Source organism: Rhineura floridana, chromosome 5 (assembly GCF_030035675.1).
Source record: "Rhineura floridana isolate rRhiFlo1 chromosome 5, rRhiFlo1.hap2, whole genome shotgun sequence".
In the NCBI taxonomy this organism is placed as follows: Eukaryota; Metazoa; Chordata; class Lepidosauria; order Squamata; family Rhineuridae; genus Rhineura; species Rhineura floridana.
In genome coordinates, this window is record NC_084484.1 from 133506537 (window position 1) to 133527597 (window position 21061).

The 21061-nt window shown below is 42.1% G+C and overlaps 1 protein-coding gene across 2 annotated transcripts in view; it reads left to right on the forward strand.

Moving 5' to 3' along the window:
• The window catches only part of MORC1 (MORC family CW-type zinc finger 1), a 95155-nt gene that overhangs the window by 42329 nt on the left and 31765 nt on the right, over positions 1–21061 (forward strand). For both annotated transcript variants that reach the window (XM_061628103.1, XM_061628104.1), the window contains exons 14-18: positions 96–250; positions 4201–4329; positions 5138–5243; positions 6165–6303; positions 16045–16113. In XM_061628103.1, coding sequence (XP_061484087.1) covers positions 96–250; positions 4201–4329; positions 5138–5243; positions 6165–6303; positions 16045–16113 — 598 coding nt within the window. The remainder of the gene's footprint in view (positions 1–95; positions 251–4200; positions 4330–5137; positions 5244–6164; positions 6304–16044; positions 16114–21061) is intronic.

Consider the following 21061-nt stretch of genomic DNA (forward strand, 5'->3'; position numbering starts at 1 on the left):
CGCTATGTCATGATATGAACATATGAAGATGATCTGAAGAAAAATTGAAATAATCTATGTCCTTTTGTATTTAAGTTTTGTTTTTATCTTTGCAGTTTTGGTGCTGGAGCTATAGGGGTCGTGGATGTGTCTTTAGAAATAATGGAGCCGACACACAACAAGCAGGCCTTTGCAAATGTTAAGGAATATAACCACTTGTTGAAATCTATGGGAAACTGTCTTGTTCAGTATTGGAAAGACATAGGGATAAGTAAGTAGTGATTTCTGGGAGTTGTTTGCTCTATGTATATTGGCTACCCCATAACATAGTTCTCTGGGTGGCTCACAAAGGTATAATGATAAAAATGCAGTATTTAAAAATATAAAAACAAGTGCAACATAAAAAGACAGAGACCTGAAATTAAAGTCACATTATAACTGAAACTATTCAATATACAATCAGTGGGATAAAAAATTCAGATTTAAAATCACAGATTTAAAAAGAAGGCCCTTTCCCTTGGAGCCACCACCTCAATTCACTTAGTGGGGACCCCTGGAGCTGGGCCTCTGAGGACGATATTAAGGTTTAAGCAGGTATATATAGGAGGTGATATTTCAGGTAACCTGGTCTCAAGCTGTTAAAGAGCTTTAAAGCAGGGGTAGTTAATCTGTGGCCCTTCAGATATTGTTGGATTACGACTCCCATCACAGCCCAACATGACAAATGTTCCAGGATGTTGGGAGTTATATCCAACATCTGGAGGGCCACAGATTCCCACCCCTGCTTTCAAGGTTAAGGTCAGCACTTTAAATCAGCTGGGAAGCATACTGGGAGTCAGTGCAGCTGATGAAGCACTGGTTTAATATGATCAAAATGTCTAGTCCCATTTAGTCACTTGTGGCCCTGTTTTGCATCAAATACAGTTTCTGGACCTTCTTTAAAAGGCAGCCCCATGTAGAGTGCATATCAGTAGTCTAAACAGAAGGTTATCAAACAACCAAATCCAACCATATATGTGCTGCTCTGTGCACTGAATAATTCACTGCGCGTAACCCCCATGTCATTACTTAATGGAGTGTGTGGTGGCGTTTTGAAAATAAGAGGTTTGTCATAGTGAGCTCTTCTGAGCAAACCACTTACTGCACAAAGTGGTCCCTATCCAATCTAAGTGTCCCTTATGCTGCTGACTTGTCATACAGGGCCAAAGCTTTTAACAAATAAATACCATCTCTTTTGAGTCTCTAAAATGTCTTGCAGGGGCTAGTACCAAAAAAAACCCCCACCATCAAGTGGCTAATGCATGGGTATCAAGCCTTAAGAACCGTTTGGCAGCTACAATATTTTCAGCCTTAAAAGCATGTTGCCTGAACAAGTAGCACAGTGGCTGAGTGACTAACCTCTGACACAGCCTTACACTAGGTCAGCCCTTTCCCTGCACCTAGATACACAAATCAGTGCTGGATTCATCATAGATGATTGGAACAGTTTATTTGCTGTTCCCTCTCATTCCATTCCAGCTGCTTCAAGTAATCATATTAATACAAGGTCAGAAGGCTGGGAGCACATGGAAGCATCACACTAGTGCTAGGGATGGCACTTGCATGGTTCCTTCTACCCCCCTCCAGTTGTCTATGTTCTTTTGTTATGAAGAATGGCATAGAGTGGAACAATCTCCCTACACTCAAAATGTAAGATTTTGACTATGACACTAGGCCTAGTTCTAGGTTTTATGCGTCAAAAACATCAGTGGAACCCCTTTGGTGCAACCCCTTACTCCTCTAACCACACCCCTGGCTTCACTCTTTCTTCAGCCCATTGTTTCTCTCACTCCAGTAAGGAGATGCGTTCATGAATTACCTTGCCTAAAGGTCCATCGGAAAACAGACACATGTAAGCCTACAAAATGTGTTATTTGTAATATTATCTGTCATCAATTTGATTTCATTCCATGCAAAAAAGAAAAATGCAGCAAGTGATCTGTACAAAGTTTATAACTATTTGATAAAAAATTGATTTCAAGTCCGCAAAAAAAATCCAGCTGACTAAACATGCATAGCACTTGATTGAAAGATTTGTCATAAGGGAGCAAAGTGCAATCAATAGCCTAGTCTTAAGTAGTTCAGGATTCTTAAGTATTAGAAGAGACTAAGAGATGCAGGAACTTCAGGTTCTAAAGGACAGGACTGCAGCTATTTTAGAATCCCAGTGGAAGGATGGCAATTTTAATATAATGGCAAGGGAACCATAATATCCTGGGGGATAGACTGCTGCTAACACTAACTGAAATGAGCATCTCCAAATAGGAGAAACAAAACATGGTACCATGCGAAGAAAGGGAGAATAGAAAGGAAAGGTAAACTACAAGCTATTTCTTGCTAATAAAATCTGACAAGCAATTACTATTCACTCAGCAGAGAGGCTAGAAGAACAGGCAAACATGTTTGTGCATTCTTGTTGCTAAATTAGATCTGTGTGCATATGCAAATTCAGTTGATAACCTACATTTTGGATTTCGAATGCCGCTGCTCTAATGCACATTTTAAAATCTTATTTTAGTCATTAATATTTATATGAATTCCAAATGTTTTTAATAATGTACCAAAGCCTTTTTTTTGTCTTTGACTTTGCCTTCCAAATGGTTTGGATACTTTTTCTTGGTTAGCTTTGATAGATCAGATGCACTCTCTCCATTTTCTGAATGTCAATGTCAATTATAGTCTCTGTGCTCTTGCGTTAAGTCTTTCTAGTACCCGTGACCCCCAGGGGGCCCGTGAAGTAATCCAGAGGGGGCTGCAAACAGTAAAGAAATGAATTATTTATTATTTTTAAAAGTCTTCATTCCCTGGACGCTGTCTGCTCCCCACTGCCACTGCAGATTACACTTCCCTCTTGCTCCAAGTGAGAGGGGAGGACTTTTCTGAAGCACCAGAGTATCTTTCAGGCATGCCAAGGACAGGTTTCTGCCTATAAAACATGTGGCAGACACTGAAGGAGGCTGAGGGTGGAGCTACCAGGAAGAGGAGAGGATTACTATTGCCGACTCCTGTCTCCTCATTGCCACTGCTGATGACACCCTTACTCAGAACGAGAGGAGAGGGCTTTTCATGAAGCAAAAAGAAGCAAGGCTGCAAGCAAATACTGCTTTTCCCCTTCCTTCCTGGCAGTTGGCCTGCCTGCCTTTCTTGGCTCCTGCTTCACTGCCACCTCCTTTTAAAAATTATTCTTAGTTGCAAGGCTGCCCAGATCTCTCCTTTGGCCCAGACAGAGCCAAGGAACAGTGGGGAAGCTCAGGACTTGCTCACCCCCCCATCTCTGAGGCTGTGTGTGCCAGCATCCCCCCTTTCTTCCACCTACACCCCCCCCCAAATTTCTCTCTCCAAGATGTTGAGGCAGTTGAGAGCTTCCCCCCTCCCATGTGCCAAATGTATGCACACCTACAGATTCTTTCAGGAGGGGCAGGTGTGTTTGTGTGCATGTGCTGATCTGTCTTCTGCTCCACTCTCATTCCCCAAGTTCATGCTAACCATGTCATCAGTTCTAACTAAGGGACTGGCAATGTTTGCTCTTGTACACTTACTGTGATTTTTTCTTTTTAGTAATTGACAAGGTGCGCCTGGCGCCAACACTGTTATCTTTTCAGCGCCAGGTCAAGACTTTCCTCTTCTCCCAGGCATTTTAGCATGTGTTTTAAATTATTTTTATATTGTTTTAAATTTTAAAATTGTGTTTTAAATTGTTTTTAAAATATGTGTTTTAAATTGTATATTTGTTTTAATGTTTTTGATTGCTGTGAACCGCCCAGAGAGCTTTGGCTATGGGGCGGTATACAAGTGCAATAAATAAATAAATAAATAAATAATGATCATCCCAGGGTCTAAAAGTACTAACCCCCCTCCTCAATCTATCCACCCTTTTGTCTTCACAATCTAGCATCCCTACAACTACCACATTGCTGCTTTTTGATTATCATTATCATTGTTTTCAAAAAGTTCAGCAGGTTGGTTGAGGCTGGGGTTCACATACTGTGGCTGAAATGTATTTAATTATTATTGTATTGGACCAGAGATAGCTGGACACTGGGCAGTCAGCAGGTTTTCTTCTAGATGTAACCATTAAATTAGCTACCATGCACAGAGCAACATCAGAGCACTTAGCTTATCAGCTTGTTGTCTCGCTACAGACAATGCACAACATAATATTACAACTATTTGTCCTCCAAGGTCAAAAAGGAGAAACCTTGTTCTGGAATGACTTTGGATATCCGAATAACAAGTGGTATGAAAAACCTTCAGAAGCAATTCAATACAAGAGAAGGCGAGCAGTGGAAATCCCTGTCATTGTTCAGTGTGGTGAGTTTCTACAGTCAGACAAATAGAGAAGGTGGGGGAAGGTAGGATTCAGGGGGTGAAAATGACAGCTCTTTGTTCTCTGACTTCAAATACATTAGCTCAAACGTTCCTCTTCACAGATGCTGTACACTGCTATGTTTTTACTTCCTTCTTCTTTGAAAGAATCCTCTTATAAACAACTCCTTTGTTTCACTTTTTGCTGCCGTTAAAAGCACACTGTGGGGCAGCTAATGTAACAGGCCTCCTTCATGTTTTGCTATAAAGACTGCCAGCATATTATGTGGCTTTGTAGGCCTCAGTGTGGGATAAAGAGAACTATGGGCAGGGTGCCAGCATTTTGTTTCTATGGTTTAAAATAGACTTTTTTAAAAAATACACCAGTTTTTAACGTTCTCTCTGCGTTGAGGGGGTCATTTTGGGCTGAGATGGAGGAGAGGTATACAAATAGAGTGAGGTCAGAAAGGCCAGGATGGACTTTTGGAAAGGGCTACGTTTTGTCCACTTGTAAGGTATGTAGTCAGAAACTTGTCTAGGCTGCCTGTTTGTCAAAGAACATTTCCCCCCATCTGAGAATTCAATTCCACACACTTGAAACTTGGACAAGCTAAATTTGGAAGGAAATAGTATTTCTTTCAAGGAAAAATCCCTTTGGTAAACTGTTTTATCTGTGTAGCAACCAAAACTGTCAAGGAGGTGATAATTTTTTAAAAAATTAACAATGATGGAACCCGTCACTATGCCATATAAAATCAATTGAGTTGCTACAATTTGTGATAATTAGTTTTGATTTAATTTTTAATTTCATTAGATATTTGCCTCAAATGGAGACTCCTGTCATTTGACACTGATATAAATCATGGAGGGCATTATGGTATCTGGAATTGTGCAAAGAGTCCTAACCCTCTAGAAAATCAGTAAGTTTTTACGTTTCAATCACATCTATAGTCGTTAGTAGTCAGTGGAGTTCCTTCTTTTCTCGCTGTTGATAGAGTTGGGAGGGGGGCTTGAAAGTCATCTTTTCAACCCTGTGCTCAATGCAGTAAATCTAGATTTATATTTACACACACACACAACCACACAGCAGTATGTACATAATATGAAAAAGATGTACTGCTAGCAATTATTTGGAAATAGCTTTCTCCAAAACACCTGTCCACATCTGATTATTAAAATGTATTAAAATACAACATTGGGAATGTAATGCATTGGTCTGTTTACCAGGGAAGACACAAAACATGAAGAATCGTGCAGATAAACACCTATAAACATCTTGTCTTAGAAATATTACTCTTTCCTAGTTGTATTTTCATACATCGAAAGATGCAGGCACATACACTATTCCCTCTGAAAATTATATGGCCCCCTGTTAGTCCAGAAACCATTTCTGGTGTTACAAGCATGGACCACAGAGAGCTACAATTTCCTGGGAAGAGGGATTGATTGTTAAACCATTCTGGAAATTGTAGCTCTGTGTGGATAATAGGGGTCTTCTAATAACTGTCAGTACCCTTAACAAACTACAATTATCAAGATTCTCTGGGAGAAGCTATAACTGAAAATGGTATGATAGTGCTTTATATGTATGGTGCAGATGTGGCCCCAGTCAGACCATTAGTCCATCTACCTCAACTATTTTTCTGGGTTTCAAGGCAAAGGACATTCCAAGTCCTACCAGAGATGCCAGGGATTGAACCTGGGACCTTCTGCATGCAAGGCAGATGGTCTACCACTGAACTATCTATCCATCCCTGACTGTACTGTTCAAAAATATGACGTAGACATTTCTTCACAGTAACTTCCTTTTCTTTGCGTGATCACTCAATATTATTTGCTAGGTGTAATGTACCAGAACATTTGCCTTCCATCCCTTTGGGCACCAAACCCAACCCAACTCAGTCACTGAATGATAAACAAAAACTACTCATAGATTCCATTCAACAACGTAAAAGGAAGCTGGAAGATCTACAGTCTCAGGTGAGCTTTCTGCTGAGATTTTAAAAAGCGTCCACAGAGTTATATATATTTTGATGTATTTATTTATTTATTGTATTTATATACCGCCCCATAGCCGAAGTTCTCTGGGCGGTTTACAGTAACTAAAAACATTAAAACAAATATATAAATTTAAAAACACATCTTTTAAAAACAATTTAAAACACAATTTAAAAATTTAAAAAGCAATTTAAAACACATGCTAAAATGTCTGGGAGAAGAGGAAAGTCTTGACCTGGTGCCAAAAAGATAACAATGTTGGTGTCAGGCGCACCTCATCACAGAGATCATTCCATAATTTGGGGGCCACCACTGAGAAGGCCCTCTCCCTTGTTGCCATCCTCCGAGCTTCCCTCGGAGTAGGCACCCAGAGGAGGGCATTTGATCTTGAACGTAGTGTACGGGTGGGTTCGTATCGGGAGAGGTGTTCCGTCAGGTATTGTGGTCCCAAGATGTAAAATTTTAATAATTGAAATTTTAAGGTTTCTGCATTTTTATTGAATGGGTTTAGGTGCAGAACAAAAATAATTGGATAATCACACAGAGAAGTCAGGGACTAGGGGAATGTTAGACACAGAGAATCTGAGAGTAGACTTTGCAATTAGAGTCGAATCTTCTTCGTTTTGGAGATGTACTATAGTAGGTTTCCTCTTCCCCCCTTTTAAACTTTAAATATAATATATATATTTAAATATAATATATATATTTAAATATAATATATATATATTAGTAACAGCAATTGGGAGGACACAAAATGAACTCTGCTGCTGCCATTGCCACCACAAGAGGCAGCAGCATTTGATTGGATTTTTTTTTACAGTTTCAGAAAAACTGTATGAAACTACCATCAGTTACCCCTTAGGTAATAGCCCCACAAAGCTATTGCAAGAGCTTTTCTCCCTAAAAATCAACAAAATGATTCCCCTCCCAATTTCCCCACCTGCAAAGGGGGGGTGATTGGGGAAGGGCATATTGTTTCAGCCCTAACTAAGCAAGTTAGGTCTGACAGAGCAAACATCTAGCACAGTTGACTAGAAAATTAATTGCAGTGACACAGACTTTTAAAACATACTACAAGAAAATGTCATTGCTTTACTTTGGGGCTGTACAACCTCTGACCAATCAAAGTGAATATAGCTCACTAGCCATATGCACCTGCTTAATAGAAGCTGTCTCTCTGTATATCACAAATAGCCAAGAAGGGGGCTGAGCCAGAGCCCAAACCACAGTGTTGATCACTACCAACACATGACACTGGAGTTAAAAGCTTACAGTAGCAGGTCCAAGGTTCTTGTACTAGTGTACAAAACCCTGAATAATTTAGGCCCAGGATACCCTAAGGATGACCTTACCCCATATGTCCCTGCTTATTTTCAGATACCTGATTAAAACCATTTAATTTCAGGAGGCCTTTACACAATGAGCGCTTCTCTGATGTTTGTGCTTTTTTAAATTTATTTTTGTACATTCTTCATTTTAAATTTCTGAACTTTTAGAATTTTTGCAGTTTAATTTACAGTATATTTAAAATTCTGTACATTGTATTTTTATTGTTGAATGCCCCTTTGAGACCTACATGGTGAAAAACAGGGTATACATTTTTAAAATAAATAAATATAAATAAATTGGACACCCTCATGCCTGCTGTTTGCAATTGCATTCCTTGCATTGTGAATAGCAGCTACTGGGGGAGGTCCTAATTCCAACTGGACTACAGAGCTCTCTTCCCTATATATTATGGTACTGATTTTTCCCCCTCCCCAGCTATTTACTTTTTAAAATACCTTTACAAGAGAGGATTCTATGATAAATGTCACTTCTAGATTGGTCCTAAGAAAACCCAAGGATAGCTTACCTTGTTATGAAAAGCATGATGCTAGTTCATTCTTCCTGTCCCAGATGATCTGGCATTACAGGCTTCACATACGTTCAGGTTCAATACAGTTTCATAATAAATGCTTTTAACTATGCTATATGTGTTATCTTTGCAGCAATAACTGGCCTGCTGGAGCTCTTTAAAAATAAGTGCTTCTTCTCCTGTTTGAATCCACACTGAATATCTCTCAAGCTGTGCAGACAGCCTGAACATATTAAAATAAACTACTTTTATTTGCTATGACAATTTGAAAAAGAAAACAAAAGGCTGCACTTTTGATAGGGGAAAAATCACAATTGCAAGGATAAAATTGACATTTGTATTTCAGTGCAGTTGTCAGACCTCTGGATAGTGAATAGACTCCACAGGACTCCTGTGCTCAAGAAAGAGATAAAACATTTGTTCTTTGTTTTGTATATGAACACCTTTCAAGCAAATAAATGTATTTTCCTTGTTCATGTAAAAGCTAGCAAAAAGGATTTTGAAAAGCATTAGTTTTAGTTTTCAAAAGGTTAACAGATTTAAAAAACAAACAAACACAAAATTTAATCTGAATTTCTCTTTACTGAGAACTGCCATATATAGTGGGATGATTTACCCCAGGCAATGCCAAAAAAGAAGGGAGCAGAAAAAGAGGAAGACCAAACAACAGATGGATTGATTCCATAAAGGAAGCCACAGACCTGAACTTACAAGATCTGAACAGGGTAGTTTATAATAGATGCTATTGGAGATCACTGATTCATAGGATCACCATAAGTCATAATCTACTTAAAGGCACATAATAACAACAAAGCATGCCATCACGTGGATTATAGTGCCTCCTAGCGTCCGAAGGCAAGAATGCACAGGAGTCATGACGCTCTTTCCAATCCCACTCCAGTTCATTCTTGTGTTCGTCCAAGGCTATTCTCTTTATCCTTGTCTACTCTTTGACCTTTTTACTGTGGTGAGTTTTAATTTGTGTGCTTAGGCTTGTGTGTGGGGAGTATGTGGCATGGGGTGATTGCTTTTGTAGGGGTGATTTTTTCTTTATAATGGGCCCTACTGAAGCCCTGATCCCAGCCCCAGTAGAGAATCCTAGCCTTCAGTGCATCCTTTGCAGGGCTCACGGCTGTGACCCTGCAGATCTCCCTTTTGCCCTCCAGCCCTCTCCATTCACCCAGGCCTCTCCACCCCTTTTGTGGGACTTGCAGTTGCAGCCCCATGGATCTCCTGATTGCCCTCAGACCCGACTTGAGTACTGTGTAGGGCTCCTGGCTGCGGCCCGTCAGGTCTCCTGGCCTGACTCCAGACCTGGCTTCCTTACCTTGTGTGGCTTGGGGTTGCAGCCCTGGAGGTCCTTTGGCTCTTCCCCTCTCCATGAATGAGGCTTGCGGCTGTAGCCTCGGTTTCCTCCACCCAACTGCTGGGGCTCCGGCACTTGCTAGTGCCTTTCCTTTAATGGAATCTCATGGCTGTGGCTCTGGTACATCGCTGGGGTAAGCGGTGCTTACTTGCTCCTTTCCCAATTCTGCCAAAGCGGAGGCGGGCATATCTGTCTTGGCTTCACCTCCTGACTAATTTTGGGCTGGGGTGAGGCGATCCTCACCGAGCTTGTGGAGGTGGCTCTGGGCAGTTGGGTCTTCCCGCCCTTTTCTCCTGGTGGCCATATTGCTGGTCCTCACTCCCTTTGTTCCCGCCCTCCATTTTGATTTAACTTTTCTACCTTTATTGTTTATTCATAGTTGTACTAGCTTCTCATTTCTTTCAACTTCGTTCTTCTGTCTGTCTCCTGCCCTCTCCCTACTGGTAGGGAGTGTATAGGTTTAAAAAAAAGGGAGAGAAGTTTAACTACTGTATTTGACCCACAGTGGGGCTATACCACACCTCTCTACCATGTGTGTGTGCTTGGGGCCCCAAATCACCACACCCCTCTACCATGTGTGTGTGTCTCAGTGTTAGACTGGGTCTCCACTCTGCCTCCTCCAAACCGATGCCCTCTCCAGTTAAGGGCGCCAAGGTTCTGAGAACTCCAAAGTCTGCGGTCCTGTTCCATACCCTCTTGATAAGTTGGCAAGGGAGGAATGGGCTGGCCCTTTGCATGCCAGACAGGTTTCAGCCTTGACTAACAAACACTATTCCATGCTTCAGACTTTATGGCTCATCTAAAGATTCCGGCAGTGGACAAGCCAATTTCAAGTTTGGTTACCAGGTCTCTTCTGCCAAAAGAAAGGGACTCCCAATTCAAGGATACGTCTAAACAGAGATTGGATTTTGCACTTTGTACAAACCATGATAAAACACCCTATTCTATCTGTGATTCTTGCGCAGCACCCATTTTCACTAGAGCTTCCATGATGTGGTTGGATGAGCTCCTGGACTCGATCCTGCCAAGGTCAGAAGGGCTCTGGTGAAGTTCCACAAGTTGGAAGCTTTTGTGGCCGATGCCACCCTGGATGGGACACAGTTTGCAGCATGTGCTGTGTCAGCAGGTGTGGTAGCATGGAGGACTCTCTTGCTCCAGCATTGGGATGCTGATACTACATCCCGAGTCAACCTCCCTAAAGTGCCTTACACAGGCACAAGGCTATTCAGAGAAGAGGCTCTCAAATCAGTACTGGTGGATACACCACTAATAAAAAAGAGGACCGGAAGCTGTTCAGGAGATTTGTCCCATACTGTTCTTTTCAGCCATTTTAAGGAACGCAATCTGGAGGGAGGAGCTGTGACTTTCGATCCTTCAAAGGTTCTTGGTCCAAGCAATGTTTCCAGGGTCGTTCTGAACAACAGGGTAAGCCACGACCCTCTTCCTCTTCTTCTGGAAGGGGAGGTCAGCAACAGGAGCAATACTGATGCCATTCCTGTAGGAGGCAGATTACTCCACTTCTCAGAAAAATGGCAATGCATAACAATGGATTTTTGGGTAACAGATATCTTGTCTTATGGCTATGAAATAGAGTTTTGGCTACTTCCACCAAACAAGTTTCTCTCCTATCCTCCGACCCATGGATGGTAATGGAGGAAGTCATATGGCATCTTCAGGATATAGAGGCCATAGAATCAGTGCAGCCGGCCAAACGTTACGCGGGGGTCCACTCCATCCTGTTTGCAGTCCCCAAGAGAGCTTTCATGGAAGGCCATCCTAGACCTCAAGTTTGTGAACAGGTTTGTGAGATATCGTCATTTCAGAATGGAGTCCCTAGCCTTGATCATAGAGGCCATACAGGAGGGGACTTCCTGGTGTCCATTGATCTGAAGGAGGCGTATCTCCATGTTACCTGCCCACAGATGCTTCCTCAGGTTTGCATTTTGGCCAGCACCATTTCCAATACCGGTCCCTGCCATTCGGTCTCTCATCAGCTCCGAGAGTGTTCACAAAAGTGATGGTTACCCTGATTGTCCACCTCCATCTCCATGGTGTCCACTTTTATCTGTATCTGGACAATCTATTGGTCTGGGCAGAGTTCATGGATCAGGCTTTAATTCATGTTGGTCACAATCTCGCAGCCCTGAGGGACCAGAGGTTTTTAGTCAACCTCAAGAAAAGTTATCTGTCTCCTACCTAATGACTTCAGCACCTGGGAGCCATTCTGGACACATCTCAAGCCATGGTCTTCTTATCACCGGAGTGGATTATCAAAGACATGGTGCAGCTCCTGATGCGCCACTTGGCAGCCAATGTTATGTTACTGGTGAAAGCCCTGGGCATGCTTGTCTCAACCATTCATTTCACGCAAGGCACATGGTCCGCATCAGGTGGCTCAGTAGGCAGCAAGTGATTCCGGGGGAATGGAGGCTAAATCAGGCAGTGTTTCTCAAGCACTGCAGCACCCCCCATTTGAGTGCCTCAGAACTGTGCCCTTGTGGGTGCTTTTTTTAAGGTCCTTTTTCTAGTGGCTGTCACTTCAGCTAGACAGGTGTCAGAGTTGGGAGCAGTGTCATCGACCCACCATCTCTGCATATTTCATAAAGACTCAGTCATTTTAGGACCTGATCCATCCTTCTGACCCAAAGTAAGCACCATGTTTCACTGTAGCCAGGACATTGTACTTCCATCCTTTTGTCCTAATCCTGTTCATCTGTTCGAAAAGCCTGGCATTCTCTAGATGTCCGCAGAACCCTCAAGATCTACCTTTGCCATACCCAAGACATATGGCTACTTGAATCCTTGTTTGTATCCTGTCACCCAAGAACCGTGGGGGGGGGGGGAAGTAGCAAAATCCACCTTATCTTGCTGGTTGTGCACCTGTAGTGCCCTGGCCTACGAGTCCCTCAAGCTTCAGGTGCCTTGCAATATCACGGCACATTCTACTAGGTCTGCAGCCACCATGGCTGCATTCGCAACTAATATACCTCCTGCAGATATTTGCAGGGCAGCGGTATGGTCTACTCCAGACTCATTCATTAGGCACGATAAGATAGATCACTATGCCTCTGCTGACTCTTCTTTTGGGAGGCATGTTCTGCAACAGGTAGTTTCTTGTGTTTAGGCAGCGGGTAGCCCCTCCCTACTAGGACTGTTTTGGTATATCCCACATGATGGCATGCTACCTGGGGAAAATGGGCCATTGGTCTCACCTGGAAAGGTGGTTTTCCCAGGTATTGTGCCATCACGGCCCTCCCTGATGCAGGCTGCCTGGGTGTGTTTTGTATCATTTTTTCATACACAGGTATTTAGTGGTAAGGTTCCTTCAACTTGACTAGGTTTATAATGTTTTAATGAGTCAAGACCTTTGAGTTCGTGTTCTGGCTGTAGATGCTCCTGTGTTTGTGCAGTTGCCCTTTTCCTTGATGTTCTGCCTGTTCTATTTGTAACTGCTGTCCATCTGGACTCACATCGGCCTCATCTCGAATGAACTGGAGTGGGACCAGAAGGAGCAGTCCGGGTCTTGACTCCTGTGCATTCTTTTCTTCTGATGCTAGGAGGCGCTATAACCCACGTGATGGCATGATACCTGGGAAAACCACCTTTCAGAGGTGAGACCAATGGTCCATTCTCTCTCTTCCACCCCCGTCCACCCTGTTTTTAGCTCTAAAGGCAGAATTTCACATATTTTTTTTTCCTTTCGCTGCTTTACTTTGGTCCTAGCCCAATGACTGACATTGGCTCTCTAAGGTGCAGTTGGCTCTCTAAGGAAACCAGCCCAGTTATGTGGCCAGAGAGACTTTAAAAAGAGATTCCAGGGATCTTCCACATGCAGAGCATGCACTCTACCACTAAGATATGACCCATAACAAAACTTTTAGTTAGGTACTGTTGGACTGCCTTCAAGCCCGACTTATGGCTACCCTATGAATAGGGTTTTCATGGTAAGCGGTATTCAGAGGGGGTTTACCATTGCCTCCCTCTAAGGCTAGTCCTCCCCAGCTGGCCAGGGCCTGCTCAGCTTGCCACAGCTGCACAAGCCAGCCTCTTGTCCACAACTGCCAGCTGGGGGGCAACTGGGCTCCTTGGGACTATGCAGCTTGCCCACGACTGCACGTGGCAGGGCACGTAACCCCTGAGCCACTCACTGTGGGGGTGATCTTAAGCTGGCCCTTGACACCCAGGAGACACGAGCAGGGATTTGAACTCACAGACTCTGGACTCCCAGCCAGGCTCTCCTCCCCACTGTGCTATACCAGCTGTTTTTAGGTACCATTAGGTACACCTAAACTAGCCCTTCTTATGGACTCATTTAAGAATGTAGTGTTTGAGAAACATAGTCTTACACCTCCATATAATCTAGGATTCTCTGTAATCCTAACCAGGGGCGGTGGGGAGAAAGAGAAAAGGTACCAACTGCCACAGAGTAGGAAAGATGTTGTTCATTTTTGGACTGAGACAACCGCATTGACCCTGTTTGTATCTCAATGGTCATTTGGACTTTCAGTGATCACCATGAGGATCAGTATACTCATGCAAGCGTCAATCTGGTGTCTGCCTAGCCAGAAGTATCCTGGAGTTGTCTCTTGAGTTGGCTCTGAAAACACCAGCTGTTACCATGCAAGCATTCATTCAAATCCTCATCATCACAATATGAAATTGACATGGTAAAATCACCTCATGGTGAATTTACCCTGTTAAAAAATAATATGCTAGTTGGGCCTCAGTGTATTCCAGGTTCATTTATCACACAGAGCCTTTTAATATGTCCTTCAGGAGCAGTAGCGAGAGCCAGCATCGTGTAGTGGTTAAGGTGCTGGACTACGACTTGGCAGACCAGGGTTCGCATCCCACACAGCCATGAAGCTCACTGGGTGACCTTGGGCCAGTCACTGTCTCTCAGCCTCAGAGGAAGGCAATGGTAAACCCCCTCTGAATAGCGCTTACCATGAAAACCCTATTCATAGGTTCACCAAAAGTCAAAATTGACTTGAAGGCAGTCCATTTCCATGTTATTTTAGAAGCAGTATGCACATTTATATATCTATAGCTTCCTTTTTCGTTAAGGATCTCAGTGCAGCATATATTGTTGTCCCCACCACCACCACCACCCATTTTATCCTTACAACAACCCTGTGAAGTAGTTTAGCCTGAGAGACAAATGACTGGTCATCCAGTGAGCTTCATGGCTGAATTCAGAGTCAATCCTGGGTGTCCCTGGTCATAATCTGACCCTCTCTTCTGTACTATACTGATGTTCATCTGCAATGTATGCTCAAAATGGAAGATTATGTGTGCTAGAAAGCTGTGCTTTGAGAAGTGATCCAGTGTTTATTCTAACGCCAGCCTTATTATTTTAATTGTTTGATTTTTAAGACTACCTAAGCAATAAAGGTACCTTCATACCTAATAGTATTTGCATGTGTATGATGTGTCTTTTCTTTGCTGACCAATATTATAAATTTCTATAAACTGCATCCAATAGTGTGGGCTTCATACACAGAACAGACCAAGAACAATAGACGAAGTAATAAACAAATGCAAACTGGCCTTTGCTGTTGAATATATGTTAGCAGGTTCCTACACAAAAGGCACTGACAGACTTAATGTGCTACCTTAGTGCAGCACGCATGATCATATGGGACATTTTGTGCTATATAAATAGAGAGCACATGCACTGGAAAAGCCAGCATATGCAAATAACACATGCAATGGCCCAGCCAAACACGAGAAGCCCATTGGTTTCAATATATGTGCCTTCTGTATAAAAATATAAAGGCTGAGCAAAATTGGCCTCTGAAATTCTCCATCCTCTTGCATGCAGTGAAATTGGGGTGGCTATTTCACCAAATGTTCTGCAGAGGTGGAATTCTGCAAGAGCTTGAAGGTGTATGAAACATGCTCAGAACATTTATCAGAAAATTCTTTTCTGAGAAATTTCTCCTCACTTTATTCCAAATATTGCTCATGCTGATGGATGAAGAAGGCAATGGGCTAGAAGAGAAGGACGGAAACGAATAAGGGCCAAGGCCACCGTTTCCATCAACAATATTAAATATATATTCGGATTGGATCCAAAGTTACATCCAAACATTTTCTACTGCAGATGGTGAAATGCAGGTGGGGGGACTTTGCAGAATATTCTCCAGGGAGAGGGCTGAATTTTTTCCAACAGTTCAGGGGGAGCCCAAAAAAATAGAATTCCCAAAATGTTTATCAGAACAGTATTTTCTGAGAAATTTTGACCCAGCAGCCCCAACTCCCAAGTTTGCTCAAATAACACATTTTATTCATTTATTTTCTTCAGCTAGTTATGTGCCGTTTAATCACTAACATTTCTAAGTGGTGTACATTAAGATTACAAAAAACATACAGTGGATAAAAAGCAATTAAAAGTAATAATAAAACACATGTATCTATAAGATCACAGCTTTTGTTTGTAAGAATTATGGCCAGATAAAAATGTCTGCTTTTGAGTCCCTCTGTTCTTATTCTACAGAAATGTCATTTGATACAGCCACATACAGTTGTCCAGCCTACAGTTGACAGCAAAATTTCTGCTAAGGATGTGAGTAACTTGGACTATAATCCTGTGCTTGGGAATAAGTACCATTGAGATCAGTGGAACTTTCTGCTAAATAGATACGGTTATGATTGGGCTGTAAGCCATTGATTCTACCATGTCGGTGTTACTAAGAATTTGTGTGGTGCTCATTAGGCTAGATCCAGAGGATCCTTCTGCCTGACGAAGGATTAGATTTTATATATCATGTCTAAAGTCTTGCACAACCAGAGTGACATTAAATCGAAAGATGTTCAGCCATTTTGGCAGGAGCTTGAACAAACAGTAACATGACAGTTGCTATAAATCAACGTTCCCCAACCTGCATTCTCAAGATATTTTGTACTATAATTCAATCAGCCCCAGAGTGCAGAACAACTCTGTACTAACTTGGTGGGTTCCAGCAATTACACTAGCACTGTTTGGATATTCAGCCTCACACAACTGTAATCACATAAGGCGGGAGAGCCTCCACACATTGGGGGCTTCTCTGTAGTAAGGTAGCCTCCTGAATGCATGCCAACTGTCTCCATGACCTGCAACCCTGAGCACCTTGACCCAAACTCCTCCCACTTCACCTCCTGTCCCCCAAGAGCAGGGGTGGCATTGGGCCTGTCAAGAGGTCCAGGACCAGTGGATGACTGTTCACCTACCAGCCAGAGGCCTTCCCTACCAGCAAATACAGAGGCCATCCAGATGCTGCTGGACTCCAACCGCCATCACCCTTGACCATTGGCCATACTGGCTGGGGCTGATGGGAGTTGGGGGTTGTGACGCCCTTCCCTGGCTCTCCCTGTCAGGTTCCTACCTGCTCGTGGCTACTGCCTTTCACTAGGCACCACCAGGGACTCCACCAGTCTGGACTGTCCTTTTTTATGGTTTCTCTCTCCGCTCTAGCACAGATCTCAATAGATCCCCCTGCTAGGCAGCACCACCAGTCACGTTCTACAACCAATGTTCCCAGAGACCTTGCCTGAGTCTCTCTATCCGGTTACATTCGTGACTGCGTGCCTATGCTGTTCCCAACCCCCTTGTATCAATGCAGATAACTCATAACTCGGGGTTGCTCTGGATACTTATAATGTTATCTTCTCCTCTTCACCGCTGCCACCATTTGTTACTGTTTCCCTTCAGCCTTGGTTATTAGCTTACCCTCCCTTCTGGTCTGTGAAACCCCAGCCAAGGATCAGGCCTTCGGTAAACCAAAATAGTATTTATTAAATAACATTAATAACAAGATAACTTTGATAATGATCTACAAGCTTATGGTTTCATCTATTACTGTGATATTTGACTTATTACTAATCCGAACTCCACCTCCCTCTTTCTCCACACTCTCCTGACATACACCAACTCACACCCACCTCCAAACTCCACCAAAACAACCCACTCATGTCCACCCAGATTCAACTGTCATCTTTCCATTTATACTCTCAGCCATCCAAACACTCAGCCAATCATCCAGCATTCTACTGCTCATTTACTCCCCCCTCCTCTTTCATTCCACTTACCATGTATCTTCTATACAAACAGCACTTACCATATATACATTAATACAGGAACATCACAGGGGTCTAACCACATCTGGAGGGCCACACGTTCCTCATCCTAGCAGTTGACCAAGAAGGGAGAGGAGCTGCCTGAAAATATATAAATGCACAATCTGTCCTTGGCCTTTGCTAGGATCATTGCTTTGTGTTGGTCATCCAAGCCCCCTAGGGAACTGAAGACAAACAGCCAATTCAACATCAGATCTACAGAGCTTCAGCACTCCTATGTGAGGCCATTGTCACTTTGTCATGTCTAGCAACAATCCAAGAGCTACCTTTGTTTCCAAAAGTGCTGCCATGGATATTTTTCTTCACCTCTAAGGCGTCACTGGTGCTTCACTAGTTCTATCAGATCTATTCCCAGACAATTCACAGGAGGAGGAAGAATCCTCCTCTCTAGGTCAGAGACACAGGTCACAGCTGGGGCTGTTGTGAAATGTAGATTCCACTGTCCCATTACACAGGTTTCAGTGCAAAAAAATCCTGAAGTAGCAGAGGAATAGTCAATTAGCTGGTAAAGGCTATTCTAGTAATGCTGGCATTTCAAACATGCCCCAAAAAGAAATGTATAGAGGGAAATCTGCACAATGTACACATCATATAACAGAATGTTCTGTCTCAGTTTACCAAAGATTGACTGATCTTTGACAATTCCTTTTTTAAAAAAAGGTTCTTAACAGTTCTAAGTGTCACATAGACACCAGTACCTGAACAAAGGGGGAAACCCTGACCAAAAGAAAAATATCGCTCATAGGAAAAATAAGGCGAAACAAATCAGATAGAAGATAATGCTGTAGTGAAAAAGAAATAGAAATGCAAAACAGAAAAGAGCAGCAGTAGGAAGAAAGTAAATATATGAAAAGACGGAGGTGGTAGAAAGGAGCAAATGTAATAAAGCAATCTTGTAGCATGCCAAAGAAGAGTAGAACATACACAGCTGGCAAAAGTATAACAAAAAATGCCAACAGCAAAAACAGAGGACAAGCAGGAATTTAGAAGGAAACAAGCTTTAACAAACGGATTAGAACAAGAGAGGACACATAAAAGTGACAAAGCTTACTAGAGAAAAGATATTAACAAAAGCAAAATGAAAGGATGTGTGTCCATCATACAAACAGGAAAGCAGGAAACAAATATAGAGAAGAAGTGTCACAGATCACTGAGAGTGTCCCTGGAGCACATCATATGCCTTTTGGGTGCTGGAAGCCCCAAATTATTTCAACATACAGAGCACATCATTGAGTAATAACAGTCTGATATATGCATCAATATTGCTCAGCCAAACATTTCAGGAGTAAGGATCATTACAAAACATGCTGTTGCAGTGGAAAAGATTTCTTCAATAGAAGCCCAATATTTCTACAAAACCTTTAACTGGAGAGCATCTTCTACCAAAACATTTATTTAAAATCATTTGTCAATACAGCAGTGTGCTTTCCTTTGTATCTGTGGAGTTACTTTTAAAAACAAACCAACCAAGACATGAGAACTACATATTTAAGGAACATTATAGTATAATGTCACATACACCAATAACAATCTCAATTCTCTGAAGTGAGAATTCTCTGAATTGCTCGTTCTGACTTAGCTAAAATGACTGCATCCACAATCAAGAGGGAGGTATCAGCATGCTCAGGGGAACCCTGACATTTGCAGAAGTACAAAAAGAAATTAATAGGGACAATTAATTGGGGGGGAAGCCATAACTTCCCAGTGAGCATGCTCATTGATGCTTATCCTGTACTGAGCATGCTCATTGAGCATAGAATGCTGACAGTTAGAAAGGCAAATGCAGAACGGGTTGGTGGAAGGATGTAATGAGTGTCTGGAATTCTTAACAGGAACACTCCACACTGCAACATTTTGTTGCAGGTCCCACTTGATCCCTCTATTTCTGAACTTTAGAGGGGGAGTGCTGTCACTTACACTTCCAAAAATGCACTATACATACAAACACACTATATATACAAACACACACACAAGAGGGAGGTATCATCAAGATTTTATGACAAGCCTGCAATGTAGTTCACTGTCATACCCCTGTTATAGCATAGGGGAGAGATGAAGGAGAAGGAATGTTATGTAAGGAAGGTAGATGGTGATTACAGTTTGAGTATGTACACATATTCTTCATTGAGGAACTGTACCCTATATCAAGACAAGAATTTTTTTATATAATAATTTTTTATTATTCAAATTTTTATAAAAACAAATACAAATACAACAAAAACAATACAACAAAAAGAAATAAAATAAAAAGAAAAACTTGACTTCCGATTTGTTACAGATCAGCTATAAGTATATAATATATATCAAACCTGTCTCCTAGAACATACGAAATTCACTTTTTTCCAAAGTCTATCTTAATTAATCGTCAAATCCCATTATCATCATTTCATTTTTTTCTTTCAACAAAAAGTCCAAAAGAGGCTTCCATTCCTTAAGAAATGTATCTGTCGTTTTTTCTCTAATAAGACATGTCAATTTGTCCATCTCAACTAAGTCCATTAATTTCAATAGCCATTCTTCCATTGTTGGTATCGATTCCATTTTCCACTTTTGTGCATATAGTAATCTTGCTGCCGTGATCATATATAATATTATTCTTCCATATTTCTTTTCCTTTTGTTTATCCATAAAACCCAATAAAAAAAATTCTGGTTTTGACTGAATATTTATCTTTAAGATTTTTTGCATCATCCTACCTATCTGTGCCCAAAATAATTTTGCCTGTTTACACAACCACCACATATGATAAAAAGATCCTTCTTGTTGTTTACATTTCCAACATACATTAGAAACATTACTATACATTTTTGACAACTTTTCTGGAGTCATATACCAACGATACATCATTTTATAAAAAATTTCTTTAAGATTATAGCATAATGTAAATTTCAAACCTTTTTTCCACATATTTTCCCATTGATCCATTTGTATATTATAACCAAAATTTTTTGCCCACTTAACCATACTGTCAGCTCTACACTGCATCAGCTGTGCCGGGGGGGGCTGGAAATTCCTGGGTCTTTGGCAGGGAAGGAAAGTCCTTAGCCAGAAGTCGGGTTGTAAATCTGCCAGGCCTATCCGAAGCGTACTTGCCGAGTCAGAAGTCCAGAAGCAAGGTCAGTGGAGGTCCGGGATCAATTGCCAAGGAGGTCAGTCAAAGAGATGCTGCAGGGAAACTAGGTCTACACAAAGCCATGCCTGACGTTGCAGTCAGCAACAAGCTTCAGCCAAGGTGTGCCTTATAAAGAGCAGGATGGACAGCAGGTGTGAGCCCTCAGCGTTTGGGCCTTAAGGAGACAGGCCTGCCTCTCTTCTGCCTGACCTTCTGCTGTCTACGTTCTGCAGGTGAGGGGGGAGTATCCTGTTCACTGTCTGTGTCTGGCTGCAGGGCCTCT